Below are 15082 nucleotides of genomic sequence, written 5' to 3'. Positions count from 1 at the left end.
TTATCTTGCATTAAACGGGCAATGGATGGATGGGAAGTAAACATGATGATGCCCCTTTTTATAAAGGATTAGTAAGACTACACCCACCTTGAATAGAGTACACCTTTGGGCACCGCTCCTTAGAAAATACATTATACAACTAGAGAAAGTGCAGAGAAGAGCCACCAAATTAATAAAGGGGATGGATAATCTGATTTATGAGGAGACTAGCTAAATTAGATTTTACATTAGAAAAGAGGCGTCTAAGATGGGATATGATAACTATATACAAATATATTCAGGGCAGTACAAACAACACAGGGTCATCCCTTAAGGTTGGAGGAAAGGAGATTTCAACAGCAACAAAGGAAAGGGTTCTTTATAGTAAAGGGCAGTTAAAATGTGGAATTCATTACCCATGAAGACTGTGATGGCAGATACAATAGATATCGTTAAAAAAAAAAGGTTGGACGTCTTTTTTGAAAGGAAAGGAATACATTGATATACCAAATAAGTAAACATGGGAAGGATGTTGATCCAGGGAGTAATCCGATTGCCAATATTTGGAGTCAGGAAGGAATTTCTTTTTCCCCTTATGAGATCTCATTAAATGATGTGTCACTGGGGCTTTTTATTTGCCTTCCTCCGGATCAATATACAGTAAATACAAATATAGAATAAAGTATGTCGTATAAATTTACCATAGGTTGAACTTGATGGACGTATCTTTTTTTCAATGTCATCTATTATGCAACTATGCTCATATCAAACCCCGCCTGCAGAAACTCTAATATTGCCACCATCCAATCTACTGGCTGTACTGACACTACATCCGATTCCAGATTTAACTTTTTTACATTCAAGGAACTTGTTGACACTATTCAAATCTAATACAGCCCGGAATGATTCAAGTGTTTTTCTCATGAGGAATGTTACAGAATAAAACTCTTAAAACCTTGGATACAATTGTTGTCTAATAAGGCTCTTAGATTTCCTTTCAAGGGTCGAGCTGCTTTTATAGAAATCTGGAGATCCCAAAATGATTTAGACTGGGTTTTCTCTTCAAATCTAGAAAATTGAAAATGCTGCGCACCCAGAAATCTAATATCGACCGAGACTAAACCTGTCTGAAGTTTGCATTCTCTCTAGCGATGTACCGAGTAACTGGAAATTACCTGGTGCTATTTCAGCTAACCGGACCCGGCAGCAAGGGGCTGGGACCAGCGCCGGGTAATTTCAGAGCAGCTGAAAAATACTTCAACACTACCTGCAGCTGTCGACAGAGGGTGAAGAGGACCGCGGCGATATCATTGGAGCAGCAGCAGAAGTCCTTGTGCAGCCGGTGGGAGCAGCAGAACACGGCAGACAGCTGATGCTGGTGGGAGCCAGGGAACCATGTGTCTGGAGCAGGAGCGTTACAATTGGACAGCCAGATCCTCCCCGTCTGTCCAATAGGAACGCCCCTGTTCCGGTCACATGGTTTCGTGGCTCCCACCAGCATCAGCTGTGTGCCGTGTTCCGCTGCTCCCACCAGCTGAATAAGGACATCTGCGGCTGCTTCCGCCGCCACCACCACCAGGACATCTGCTGCTGCTCCAACGACATCACCGCAGTAGTCACCGTCCGCAGTGGTCTTCCTCACCCTGCAGGTAAGTGCCGTCCAGGTAAAATGGTTCATTTTGCCCAGGTACCGTTACCTGGTTTTCAGAGAATTTAGGACCCAGTGAAAAACTAATTCTCTCTCCAACTGGAGACAATGTAATTATGTAACCAAGGTTTGAGCACCAGGGCTTTTGAAGGTGCCACTGACTGTTCCACTGAACTCGCCTCCAGTCTAATAGAATTCAACGATGCCTCAGAAATAAAATGTGAATGTGCGCTTTTATACGCTCTTGATTCTGTAGACTGGAATATTCTAGCTACATCTACTTACCTAAGAAATTAAATATGTGGGGCTTGCTACAGAATGTGATATACAGGGAGAATTTCACAACCTCTAACAAAACTCTATACAGGGGCAGAGCGCTGCTTTGATTTTGAACCACGAAGACATTTTTTTGCTCAGAAAAAGTTGTGCTCCACCCAAGAGTATTCCCTGCTTTTCATCTTAGTAAGCTGCCCGTGGCTGCCTTTGCAGGTGTAAGGTAATACCCACTGGGCAAATTGACACTCTTTCTCCCCCCCCCCCTTAAATGTCACCCCTCAACTTCACTGGGAGCTCTCAAGGATTCCCCTTCCCCAGCTATTCAATCTTGGGGAGAGGGGGACCACAGGGCCTAGTTAGTGGTGCAAAATCAACTTTGTAGGCCCCTGCTATGCTCCTGTAATAAGGGATTGCATGTTGTCCCAATTCTCCGGTCTCTGTGCATGGGTGAAGCCATTACCCAGAGATAGAAGAGACCTGGAATATTACGCAGCTCCCTACTACAGGAACATAAGGGGGCTTTAAAGTAAATCAACCCCCCCCCCCCAGAACTAGCAGATCACATTCTCCCAAAGCAAAACCACCAATGGCGAGTGGGATTTGGGCTCTAGAGCTCATTGCCTTAATCCGTTTGTTTTGATAGCTCCATGGGAGTTCTGCAAATGCAGTAAGGCCAGGAAGAATCCGAGCCCCAGCAGCTGCAGAAGAGGGGAAGGATTAGGTTTATAAATGTAAGGGAAATGTAGGTACCAGTTCCTAGTACAAAGGCCCAATGTATATGGTTAAAAAAAAAAGTACCGGAGGGTTGTTGGAGTGTGACCCGACTTACAAAAACACAGCTTTTTACTCCCAACAGCAAGCTTTTAAAGCAGCATTAATAAAAATGTCCCTTAATTTAAAAAAAAAAAAAGGCACTGTTAAATGACATATTGTGGACAAAGTAAAAATGGAACATTTTGCGCCATGTCAAAGTAACCCACAAGAGACAGGTAACTTCAATATTTACTCTGTTATGAGTTTCGCGCCATGTAATTGTCATATGGAGAAATATACCCCCTTAATAGTTGAAATGTAATAAATACTACTTATTACTGCAATTTTAACAGGAGTATCTTTTTGCAGCTAGATTATTTAAAAGTGAAAGGGTCCTGGGTATAGTAAAATGTTAGTGTTTGTGCATGAAAGAAATGGTTAAGATGCAAAAAAAAAAAAAAGTTGTACCAGTTCACAGCTTACAACCGTCCACAAGCTAAGCAGATTGAAAAGCAGCCATACCTGCTACACAGACATTGTCAACATTAAGTGTTTGTGGAAGTCAAACTCCGGGAACCAATACAAGAACTATGAAATCTTCACCATGCATCACCCACTACTAATTACATATCAAGAATGCCTCCTAGTGGTAGGCTTGTTCAGTAATGGAACTCAAGAATACCTGGATGACATTTCAGCATATAAAATTCTCCATGCAGCAAAAACCAGCTTCATATTTCCAAAGCAATGGTATTTTTTTCTTTGAACGTGGGGCTGTGTTTTTGCAACAGTATTGGATTCTTAAACAGCTGTCTCTAAACCTCATTAGCTGCAGGAGTTCCCAACTGCTGCACAGAACATTTCAACATACCTGCACACCTGGCGACTTAAATGGCAGGTGAGGTTTAATACAGATAAATGTAAGATTATTCATTTGGGATGCAAGAATGAAAAAGCGACGTACAAACTAAATGGATATATTGGGGGAATCCTTGATGGAGAAGGATTTAGGAGTGCTTGTAGACAGCAGGCTTAGCAATAGTGCCCAAAGTCATGCAGTAGCTGTAAAGGCAAACTAGACCTTATCTTGCATCAAACGGGCAATGGATGGAAGTAAACATAATTATGGCCCTTTACAAAGCACTAGTAAGACCGCACCTTGAATATGAGTACAATTTTGGTCACCAATCCTAAGAAAAGACATTATGGAACGAGAGAGAGTACAGAGAAGAGCCACCACATTAATAAAGGGTATGGACAATCTAACTTATGATGAGAGGCTAGCTAAATTAGATTTATATACATTAGAAAAGAAGGCGTCGGGGACAGTACAAGGAGCTTTTCAAAAGAACTATTCATCCCACGGGCAGTACAAAGGACTCGGGCCATCCCTTAAGGTTGGAGGAAAGGAGATTTCACCAGCAACAAAGGAAAGGGTTCTTTACAGTAAGGGCAGTTAAAATGTGGAATTCATTACCCATGGAGACTGATGGCAGATACAATAGATTTGTTCAGAAAAAAAAGTGTTGGACATCTTTTTAGATGGGAAAGGTATACAGGGATATACCAAATAAGTATACATGGGAAGGATGTTGATTCAGGGATTAATCCGATTGCCAATTCTTGGAGTTGGGAAGGAATTTATTTTTCCCCTTATGAGATTATCATCCAATGATGTCACTGGGTTTTTGTTTGCCTTCCTCTGGATCAATAAGTATAGATCCAGGATAAAGTATCTTGTCTAAATTTAGCATAGGTTGAACTTGATGGACGTACTTTTTTTAAACCTCATCTACTATGCAACAAAAACACACCACTTTACTCTTAAAAACATTATTGCTCCTCGAAATTGTTGGACCCTTGGCTGTTCTTGTTAAACAAACCAGTGCATGAACTAGCCAGAGCCAAAAATACATTAATTGCTCATTTTGCAACAGCTATGAGATGCAAAATCGCAGCATTGTGGAACCAAAACACAATTCCATCTATTGAAAATAATTTCAGAACAGAATTTGGTTTGTCTGCCAGATGGAAAAGTTGACAAGTTTAGTTAACGACACTGGCCCAAACGTCCGAAAGGTCTGGTTGACCCAGACAGACATCGAAGGGGTGAGCAATGCCACTGTGTGGCTCTAAGGGGATTAAGTACGATTAAGGGATTGGGACGGTAGGTCTAATCTAAACATTACACTGGGACTGACAAAGTGTTATCACGCAGAGATAGGCATGGTTATTGAACTGGGGAAACGCCAGAGGTGCCTTCGGATGGAAGAGGACAAAATGCAGTATCCTTCAGGGGGACCAAGAACGAAGAAGTTAGCAGCTTTCCCCCCCCCCATGGTGATGTTGTGTGTTTGTGTGTCATGAGGCATGGATATGGCATTTAAGAGTGTGCAGGCGACAAAATGTTTGACTGTCAGTAATGCTGTGTGAAAATTTTTCAATACAATTTGAAGTTGGGAAGAAAAAAGAAAAGAAAAATAAATTATATATTTTTTTTTATATATTGTTGCTGGTTATTTCATATGGAAACTGTTCTACACTAACATAGGAGACAGACTCCAAAATATTTTTGGATGTTGCTGTCATTTTATGCGGGGGGGGAAAAAAAATAATAATCTCTGCTGGGTATAGTTAGCCATAGTTTACTTCTTTTTTTAATTATTTTACAGTATTTCCATGCATAATATTTTCAAACCCCAATTTGTTGGACCTTTTGCCTTAAAGTTGGCTTATTTTTGCTTTGTGCCTCACTGAATGGGAAAGGCAAATATAAGCATTTTGTACATGAATACAAACACAGGCCAACGAGTGGTTCATATTCAGACACTGGGATCACTTAGTCGTAATCTCCAACATAAAAAAACCTGTACATTGACTTTACAAACAGTAACATATAAATTAGAAGCTCCCTGGTTGGAGCCGTCACAGTAGTCCTTTTGATTGAAAATATAATACTGGAAAGGAGAGATCCATTCCTTTGATAGTCACAGTCCGAGCCGGCTTAGTCCAACACAGCCCTATTTCCACTCAAGCATCACAGGGTTATCTTTTCAGTGCCTCTGGCTTCAATAACCAGTCTGTCGTAACTGTGCAAAACATGTCCCATTATCCTCAAACGAGGGAGCATACTGCTACGAAGAGATCTGTGACACCCAAGTCATCGTTCTGGTTCAGGATCGTATTGGAACATCCGTTTCTTCTCACGACAGTGTTTTTTGTGAGCAGGCCAGTCTTTCTGTTGGCACTGGGAACCACAGTATCTTGCTAGTTGGCAACGTCCACAAATATTAAATTCACGCAGCTAAAACGAAAAATAAATATATAAATGAGAACCGACTAGTGAATTTCACTAAACTAAAGATCCAGTTAAATTAATTTCAGAAATCTTAGAAGACTCCACGTTTAAAAACAAAAATTACATACAATTGTTCTTACAAGGCACACAGTACTGTCCAAAAAATGTTGCAGGTATAATAGAGCAGCTTACAATTCAATTTGCATGCGGCAAACAGATCAAATGACTTGCCTATGATTACAAGTAGAACTTTTTAAAGGTGAGCAATATAGACCTATATAAATAAAAAGGTACGCTCCTGTTTTGTATCAAAACAGATTGCTATTGTAATAGAATACATGTACACACTAAATCAGTTTGTAAATTGTCCTACAGCTGAGCCTTCATGTAGGATGACAAGAACAAACCTTTACATTTGTGCAATATATTAATGTACATGCTTCTAGATCAGGGGGGCGCAAACTTTTTTCCCTGCGCCACCCAGCCGGCTGTCCCCTCACTTCCCCCCCCCCCCCCCCCCCAACCTACCCGCGCACCGGCGTAATGACGGCACGTTGCCATAGCAATGTGACGTCACATGACCTCGCAGCGACATTTTGACGCCGCGTTGCCATGGCGACGCAGGGAGGAAGCCGCCGGAGCCACGGTAAGTTAGGTTTACAGAGGCCCTGCAGCTCCCCCGGCACTTAATTTAAGTGCTTTCGGGAAGCCCGGGGCCTCTAAACCCCGCCCCCCCCCCTGTCGGCAGTCTCACGCCCCCCCCCCTGGGGGTCGCGTCCCCAGTTTGCGCACCGCTGTTCTAGATTGTGAGATTGTGAGAAATGAAGGGCGAAGATCTCCTACCCAACATTTTACCAGTACGTGTTGCAACCAACAAAATATCCGATATGAATAGGTAAACATAACAGACTTGTGTGATTTGCAAACACAACATGCCATTTATTTTAGATAACAAATGCAGACAAACCAGGCAAATAATTTGTTCTAAGTAATGAGAGAAGCCTAATAACCTAATAAACATGCCATTGTTCACCATTCACTTTCCTCATAGGCCTACAAATCAAAGAAACTATGAATGTGGTATAGCAGGGGAGCGAAAACTTTTGCTGCTGCGCCCGTCTGGCCTGCCCTGGTGCTCGCGCCCCCCAAACCCCCCATCTACCTTGCAGCTGCGTTACTGGACACTGTGGGGTCATGTGACGTCACATCACATCCCGGCGTCACAACATCTGAATTATGGCAAGTTTATTGTTGCAGAGGCCATATGTGATCCCCCAGCATTTAAATTAAATGACTTGGGGAAGAGCACGGGGCCTCTACAACCCCCCCAGAAAAATCTCCTGCCCCCAGTTTGCACACCCCTGTGGTATAGCTTACTTAGAAAAGGAAAGTAATTTCACGTGTAAAACTTTTGGGAGAAAAATAAAAATATGGGGTGTATATCCCATTTGATTTTCCAAAATGTACCTGTTTCTCTATCATTGTGCAAGGAGGGTAATGACATTCATAATATGTGCACGAATTTTCTTCCTCTTCAACGACATCTCCATTAGCATTAAAATAGCGTGTGACATTCAGCACAGGAAACTGCTCTTCTATGGGATCAGTAGGGAGTTGCTGTATAGCCAACCAATATAAAGATTGTTCCCTGAAAGAAAATGCAAACAGTCAAATTAAACCTTATTCATTATTAAAAATGTCCCTTTTCTGCTGGATTGATGTTGTACAGAGTTACAATGAAAAGGTTTATAATAGCCATGATTGGCATCTTTTCACCCACTGAACATAATAACTTATGAACTATTTATATATTGAAGTGTTATGCGCATCTAAAATATTTCTGAAGTGGGCTTCTGACACCCACTAGAGTAAACACCAGCTAGAATATATTCATTAAAATAAGATAAATTAACAAATAATTACGTACAAAGCATGTCTGGAAGTATCAGGACATTCAAGTAGTAAATAAAACATGTTTTTACCTTTGCTTGCTAGATATTTCTTCTACTTTAGGTCTCCAGCCCCAAGGAACCAGTTGTAGATTATCCAGTCTGTTATCAACCGTCACAGCATTTAAATGTATGACCTGAAATCCTGGTGCAATCCCTCCTCTGTGCCTCTGCCTATTAAAATGGTTTAAAACACCTGATCAAATACTAGGTACACAAACACATCTCCACTGTATAGAGCAGAGGTGCGCAAACTTTTCCTCGTGCGCACCCCTGCCTGCTCTCCTCGGCGCGTCGCTCCACCCCCTGTCAAATGACGAGCGGGGTCATGTGATATCACTTCGACATGGTAACGTGACCCCGCGACATCATTTGACACCGGGCTACCAGGACGACACGTCACGGGAAGTTAAGTGTATTATAGAAGCCTCGTGCTGTCCCCCGGCATTTCATTTAAATCCTTGGGGGAGAGCACAAGTCCTATATAACTGCTGTGCCCCGCCAAGAAAATCTAGCCCCTCCCCCTCGGGCACTAGTTTGCTCACTGCAAAATCTAGCGCTCCCCCAGTTTGTGCACTGCTAGTATAGAGTACAGTAATGAATAACACTTATGAGCAAATTCAAGTTTCAGGCACGTCCCTAAAACCAGCCTTACGCCATACTCCTAGGGCATACAGTGCTGGCACAGTACCCAGGGATTCTGGGTAATAGCATGCAAATAAGCACTCTATATAAAAGAACGCTGCAGAAGAGCTTGGTAAACTTAAGCTCTTAAAAACAGAAGAAAAAAAAAAAAACAGACGATATATTTGTTAGAATTCAACACTACTACAATTTGAATTATTGGATATGGTTGTTGATAACTATGGTTTCTAAAACTTCATCCAACCACAGTAATTTTATCCACATATCAAGTTAAGAAGAAAAAAAAATGTTAAATCCTTCTTTATTATTGTATTTATTAGTATAGGCAAATTATAGGAGAAATAGGAGTGGCTGGAAAGCTATTGACAATATACTCAAGGATAAAGAAACGTGCAGGATTTTTTTTTTTATAACACTTTCTAAAGATTTATCCAGTTTATTTACTTTAACCAAGTACAGTCACAGGCTTGAGAACGTAAATAAAATAGGTGTCAAATTGTACCTGGGTGTTAATGTAGCTAAAATGGTAAACCTATGAAAATGGAGAAAACAAACCTAAGTGTGATATTACATTACACACAAATTGCCGATTTTAAAAACATACCACAATAATTCATGAAGCAGACGACCAGAGCCTCTTCCTTTGTTCTTGTCAAATGCATATGCAAATATCTTTGCACCATTGCCATCTGCATCTACTTCCATGCGAGCCTGAAAGAAATAATTCTGTGAAATTAGTCCCTTAAAACAATGCTAGCTTCAAAAACATCACACAATCCTCAAGTTGTTATTTACATGTAACAATATTCTTTGGTGGAAAGGCCACTTCTATAGGCACTACAGTATATCTGATTATACAGAGTGCAAACAGATCATGTTAACAGAAATTCAACCTCTAGAAACACATTTAGGAACACATTTAGGAACAGACATTTAGGTTTTGCTCGAAACATTGTTGTTTTCTAACTGGTTTATGACTTGGTGCATTGAGTTGCAATTTGCCAAAGCTGCTGGGCACTCAATTCAATCTTAAATAACATATTAAGTGCCAACGTCTTCCAGGTAAGGGGAGCACAGAGTGTTCATAGAGATTATATATAAAAGATGAGTGGAATAGACAATTCAATATACATTTTTCAAATTGTGAACTTGTTACACTTATATTCTCATCTACATCTACGCTGAACACACTGCTTCCCCCCCTATACCTGGAAGACATTGCTACCATCATACTACTTGTGGAACAGTCCTAAGGCTGCAGCCAGACAGGGAGAGAGCGCGCTGGTGCACATGCGCGATGACATCATGCACGTCTACTCTGCCGGGCGATTTGTAGCCGGCTAGGTGCGTGCGGCGGACGTCACGGCCAAGACGTCACGGAGCTGGTTCGTCCTCATTGGGCAAACCGCTCATGTGACACGCTAGTAAGCGGCAGATTCAAATTTGCTTGCTTCGATAAGCAGCCAAGCACCGAGCAAGCGCAGGCGCTCGCTCACACAGTGCAGCAATGTGTTTAATCGCAGCCGGCGTGAGTGCGCTTGCCCAGCGCCACCCTGGACGACGCCTAAAAGTGTTTGGAGCCGCTTTACAAAATCACATTAGCACATGTTTTATAGATTGTATGTGGCGAGTTTTATTTCAGTTTGTAAACAAGTAAAAAGATATATATCTCTATAGCACACAACTTATCACTTGTGTGTTATAGTATGTTTATTTTCACTTTAATCACTCCTTATTCCAGCACTTTAGCATTTTTTTAATACTATACTGTTAATAGGAGCACCCAGCTACTACCTCAAGTTTCTATTTAAGTGCCAAGGCAGATAACTATTTCATATAGCACTTCTCCCAATGGGACTCAGAGCTTCACAATTACAGTACAGTACAGTGTACAGTACATAGGATTTTTGAACAGACGGTCCCTGCTCAGATGAGCTTACAATGTGTTTTTGGTGCCTGTGGCAAAAGGAGATCAAGTGACTTGCCCAAGGTCACAAGGAGCCAACACTGAGATTTGGACCGGGTTCCCAAACTCAGTGCCTTTACTCCCTGAGCCGCTCCTTCAGATGTTCAGTTCAACATAAACATTAAAAGTTTGTTTCAAATTATAGGCAATACGGGAAATTCTCAGATTTCACATGCAAGAACGCCATCAGTGGTTGGGTTGCTGTAAGGTAACCTTACGTCCTTGCGACTAAAATTAATGTCTTCAATCTAGCAAACTTGACATTATCATCAATTTCCTTGCAAATAGCATTGTTTCTCCCATGTGTGTACAACAGGAGAAATGCACACAAACCCTTTGTGGCAAAATTTGCTTTGAAATATGTTGCAGGCCCCTCTGGTAGTGTAAAAGTTAAGGAAATTCTGTTTTATACTGCAAAAAGATAGTGACAGTTCTTACCTCAAAAGAGTAGCTTTCTACTAGCGGGATGTCTTGCTCATCGATTAGTGTATACTTGGTCTAAAAAGAAAGAAGATTGCATGTAGGTATATGTAAAACAAGCATATCAGATACTCAACACAAGCACTTAAAAACCATAGCTTATTAACATACAAACATAAGGACAGGTGCGTCCTTTGTAATACAATATCTGGAACAGCAGACATGCTACGACAAGCTCTACCAACATTTAGATTCTGGGATTTACAGATTACACCTGAGTGAATATATAACTAAATAATGCTTTTTTTTTTTAAATATACATGTGAAGCGGTCTTTTTGGTAAATAACCAATTTAAAGCCCCTAATCAAAGAAAAAAAAATCCTGTTGCTTTATATGTTTTTTGTTGCTTTGATCAATATCAAACAACTTTTTTGCACAATTTATGAAGGATAAATATATCCCTAAAAGTAAATGGACCTAAAATCAGAGTTTCTACAGTGTAATTATTAGTTCTGCTTTTGCCATAATCACAACTGTTTATGACAACTTTCACAACTCAAATCACAACTGTCGGCTGAAAGTTATTCCACATATTTTCCATCGAGATTCCAAGATACATGCATAAATAAAAGTAAGGTTTTTAAATGACATCTCTATACCCAGAAATGTGACCTATATATGCAGTGACCAGAAATGTACATCCGCATACGATATCTGCAGCTTGTATGTAAATTGGGAGCACACCCATGTATGACAACTTAAGCCTTTACTGTACAAAACCTCAGAACGTATTTTATTGATCTTGCAGTCACAACTTAAGCACCAGCCAATAAAATGAAGTACTATAACTATTATGGACAGCTACTTGCAACCTGAAAGTTCACTTTTGCAAAAAGCTATAAAATGTCAGAAATACAACTTTACAAAAGGATCTAAAATAGTGTAAAAATGAAAGACTAAACCAAATCATGATGAAATTATGGTGATCCACCCAATTTTACTACAAGCTAGAACAGAACAAATGTTTTTTTATTACTTTACAAGACATTTCTAACCAAAATAATAATCTTACTGCTCCCAAAACTGGTTTCATTGTTGCTACGCTCACGTCCTCTGTCTATTGATAATATAATAGCACTAGACAAAAAGCTTTGTGACCTTAATGAGAAGTCAAAACAATTGTACATAACATCTAGTAAAACTGGGCAATTAGATTGCACAAGTCAAAATCTTAACAGCTGTAAGCAAGCACATGTCCAAACGCAGTAGACAATTGCCTCATATAACAGCACAATTATAATAGTACCGTATTGCCTGATTAGTCACAGAATACAGAGCTTGTTAATGGAGCCAGTAAGACGATTACGTGACTAAATGTATATACACATATAACCAAACTTTGCTTCCCAATAACTTCAGATATATTTTGTTCGGGAAATAGTCATCAGCAAACGCAGGTGTTAAGCAAGACTTTAGATATAATACTTTTCAAACACATACCATTTCAGACTTAATATTCTAACAGGTTATTTTTCGTAACCCGTATTATAAAAAAAGTCTTTAGGTAAAATCTTCAACTGCACTCAAATGAGACACTTAAGCCATCACAATGTGTTGCAGTCCCCTCTTAGCAAAAATGTTAATGCTCATTACTTCCACAAATGTTGTGACACTTTCACTAAAACACAAAAAGGCGCTAAGTATCCACATGAGAACACCCAAATGATCAGGATCCTCTCATGCGGTCACTTCTCATTTCAGCTTTTCTTCACAAAACCCTTTGTAGAATACTTCTCAATCTTTACTGTGACATTCCAGTTTGTGCAAAGTACTTAAACTACACCTGAATGCCAAAATTAATTAGCTGATCCTAAATCATCTACAATGCACTAACATTACAGATGAGGATGATGTTGGTTCAGCAGTAAAATGCTTCACATCCTTGTATTACACCCCCCCCCCCCTCAAGCAGACAAACCCTGGCTGTTATAGCTCAACATGTGGCACATCATTACATGTTAGCCACAGGAACATAGCCATTTAAAATCAAGATTGTGATATGGATTTTGCTCTATAGGACCAAGGACACAAAAGTAACTAAAAAAAATTCTTATAAAAACATACTAGTAAGGAAACCATTTAATCTAGGTTATAACTTCTTGTAACAGGTGGCCAACAGCTGCACAACCCTTTACAACAAAAATATATACTGTGTAATACACACACACACACACACTAAAAAGATCTTTAAGGTCTGCAACCCTGCCTTTAACCACTATCCCCAGCATACAGTGTTTCCACTGCAGCAAGGGATTCTGGGAAATGACATGCAAATGAGCACACCATGTCACCTTTTGCCTGAAAAACCATTGTTACATGGAGCCCATATAAGCTAATGTTTGCTGTTAACACAGCTTTAAAGCACAGCATGGTAATCAGATGCAAAGCCAGATAAACCATTCACAGACATGTTTCAAACTTAATGGGTATCATCAGTGTGAAGTTGGTTGTGCTGCTGGCTTTGCAATTTTCAAGGCGTTGGGTTTACCATCACGTTTTAAGTTATGGTGGGTGAAAAAGGCAACAAAAAACCTCCACTATAAAAATGTTATTTATTCTCAATAAATCAGGCAGTCAAAGAAGCTCTGGAGCTAGCTTGACTGCCTGATTTGAGAATAAATAACTTTTCTATTTGTGAGTGCTGCAGACTTTCTATTTTTGTATATTTATTGGAGTGGCTGGTGTTCCCTGTCCATCTGCAAGCACCCGGACTATTGATAAGTATATTTATATTTTTGTATACATTGCTTGTTTGCGTGCACCCCACATTTTCTTTGTTTATATACATACATAAAGTGTGAACACCAATGTTAATTATGGAAATGCCATCGTTTTTCTATAACCTTCTTGAATCAAAAATAGTATTTTCTGAAATATCCAATAGGGTTTATGTTAACCAATTCTGTCTTTTGAAGAAAATGGTGTGTGTGTGTGTGTGTGTACACACACGTAAGATCCAGGCATAAAAGTAAATATAAAAAATGGTGTGTGCAATAGGAAGCTCACATGACTGTGAGCTACATCTAGCTTGCTAGAATGGTGTTTGTGCTGCACACACCAAAAAGGATCTTAGATTTACAGGTTGTCCGTCTACAACACATACCTACAGTATTCGGCCCAGGCTGTGTGACCGGCAGTACAAAAAATAAGAGACGTGATTCAAGCCCAAACATGCCAGCCACGGCCAGATACATAAGGGAGAGGGAGAGGAGGGAGCCTCGAATCAGCCTCCCTCGGAGTGAGGCTCACATGACAGGCCTGCCTGTGCTGCTGACAGCCGGGCCCCCCTCTCCCGCCTGTGGTTACCCTCCCACGGGAGGTGTGTGTGTGTGGGGGGGGGGGGTCTCCCTTGCACATGGCGCCAGTGCCATGAGGTAGAGACCGGTTCCTCTCCCAAGTCAGCCCTTCCCCTCTGCAAGGTCCCGCCCAGTCGGCCTACACACCGCTCTGCCTTTATCCCACTCCTCCCTCATCACGTTTCTCTGCCCAACCCTCCGGTTACCCCTCCCCCCGGGGCTCACCTTCCCAGCCCCACCGCTCTCCTCCCTCCCACATCACACGTTTCTCTGCCCAACCCTCCGGTTACCCCCCCCCCCCCCCAATGGCTCACCTTCCCAACCCCACCGGCCTACATCGCTCTCTTCCCTCCCCCATCACACGTTTCCCTGCCCAACCCTCCAGTTACTCCTCCCCCGGGTCTCACCTTCCCAGCCACCCGGCCGAGCCGCACGATGCCGAGCTTGAAGTCGGTCATGGCCGGGAGAAGGGGGGTGTGGGGAGGGAGGGAGGGGGCGGGGTGCTGCACCGGCTCCTTCACCCGTCGTCGCTTTTTTCCCCCACCACACACGGAGGGGCCCCCGGCTGCCTCTCTGCGCCCCCCTTTCACCTCAATCGCGCCGAGCGCGCGGGGGGAAAAAAACCAAATACCCAGACTACGATGCAAACGGCCGGGGCTCGCGCCGCTGCCCTGCACCTGGGAGCCGTTGGAGATGCCACGCGCCGCCTCTCCCAGCGCGCGCACAGAGAGCAACGAAAAGGGGTGTGGATAGAAGTGTGGGCGGGGGAAACCAGTTTTCCTTTTAACCTA

The 15082-nt window shown here is 41.7% G+C and overlaps 1 protein-coding gene across 1 annotated transcript; it reads right to left on the bottom strand.

Moving 5' to 3' along the window:
• Positions 1-1522: 1522 nt before the first annotated feature.
• On the bottom strand, positions 1523-15017 carry ZMYND19 (zinc finger MYND-type containing 19). The gene is made up of 6 exons (XM_075579183.1): positions 14699-15017; positions 10953-11012; positions 9153-9259; positions 7937-8077; positions 7422-7602; positions 1523-5960 (listed from the first exon to the last, which is right to left on the bottom strand). The coding sequence occupies exons 1-6, from the start codon at positions 14747-14749 to the stop codon at positions 5817-5819; spliced, it is 684 nt and encodes a 227-aa protein (XP_075435298.1). The 5' UTR covers positions 14750-15017; the 3' UTR covers positions 1523-5816.
• Between the last annotated feature and the right edge of the window lie 65 nt (positions 15018-15082).

Source organism: Ascaphus truei, chromosome 21, assembly GCF_040206685.1.
Source record: "Ascaphus truei isolate aAscTru1 chromosome 21, aAscTru1.hap1, whole genome shotgun sequence".
In the NCBI taxonomy this organism is placed as follows: Eukaryota; Metazoa; Chordata; class Amphibia; order Anura; family Ascaphidae; genus Ascaphus; species Ascaphus truei.
The sequence above is the reverse complement of the archived record's forward strand: the minus strand, read 5'-3'. Positions and strand labels throughout refer to the sequence as shown.

What these genes read in the sequence shown, in the direction of transcription:
- ZMYND19 (XM_075579183.1), bottom strand. Translation starts at nt 14,749, where the DNA reads ATGACCGACTTCAAGCTCGGCATCGTGCGGCTCGGCCGGGTGGCTGGG. An exon ending in CTGCTTCATGAATTATTGTG is followed by an intron (nt 8,078 to 9,152) that starts GTATGTTTTTAA and finishes CCATTTTAATAG; the next exon opens with GCAGAGGCACAGAGGAGGGA. An exon ending in GCACAATGATAGAGAAACAG is followed by an intron (nt 5,961 to 7,421) that starts GTACATTTTGGA and finishes TTTTCGTTTTAG; the next exon opens with CTGCGTGAATTTAATATTTG.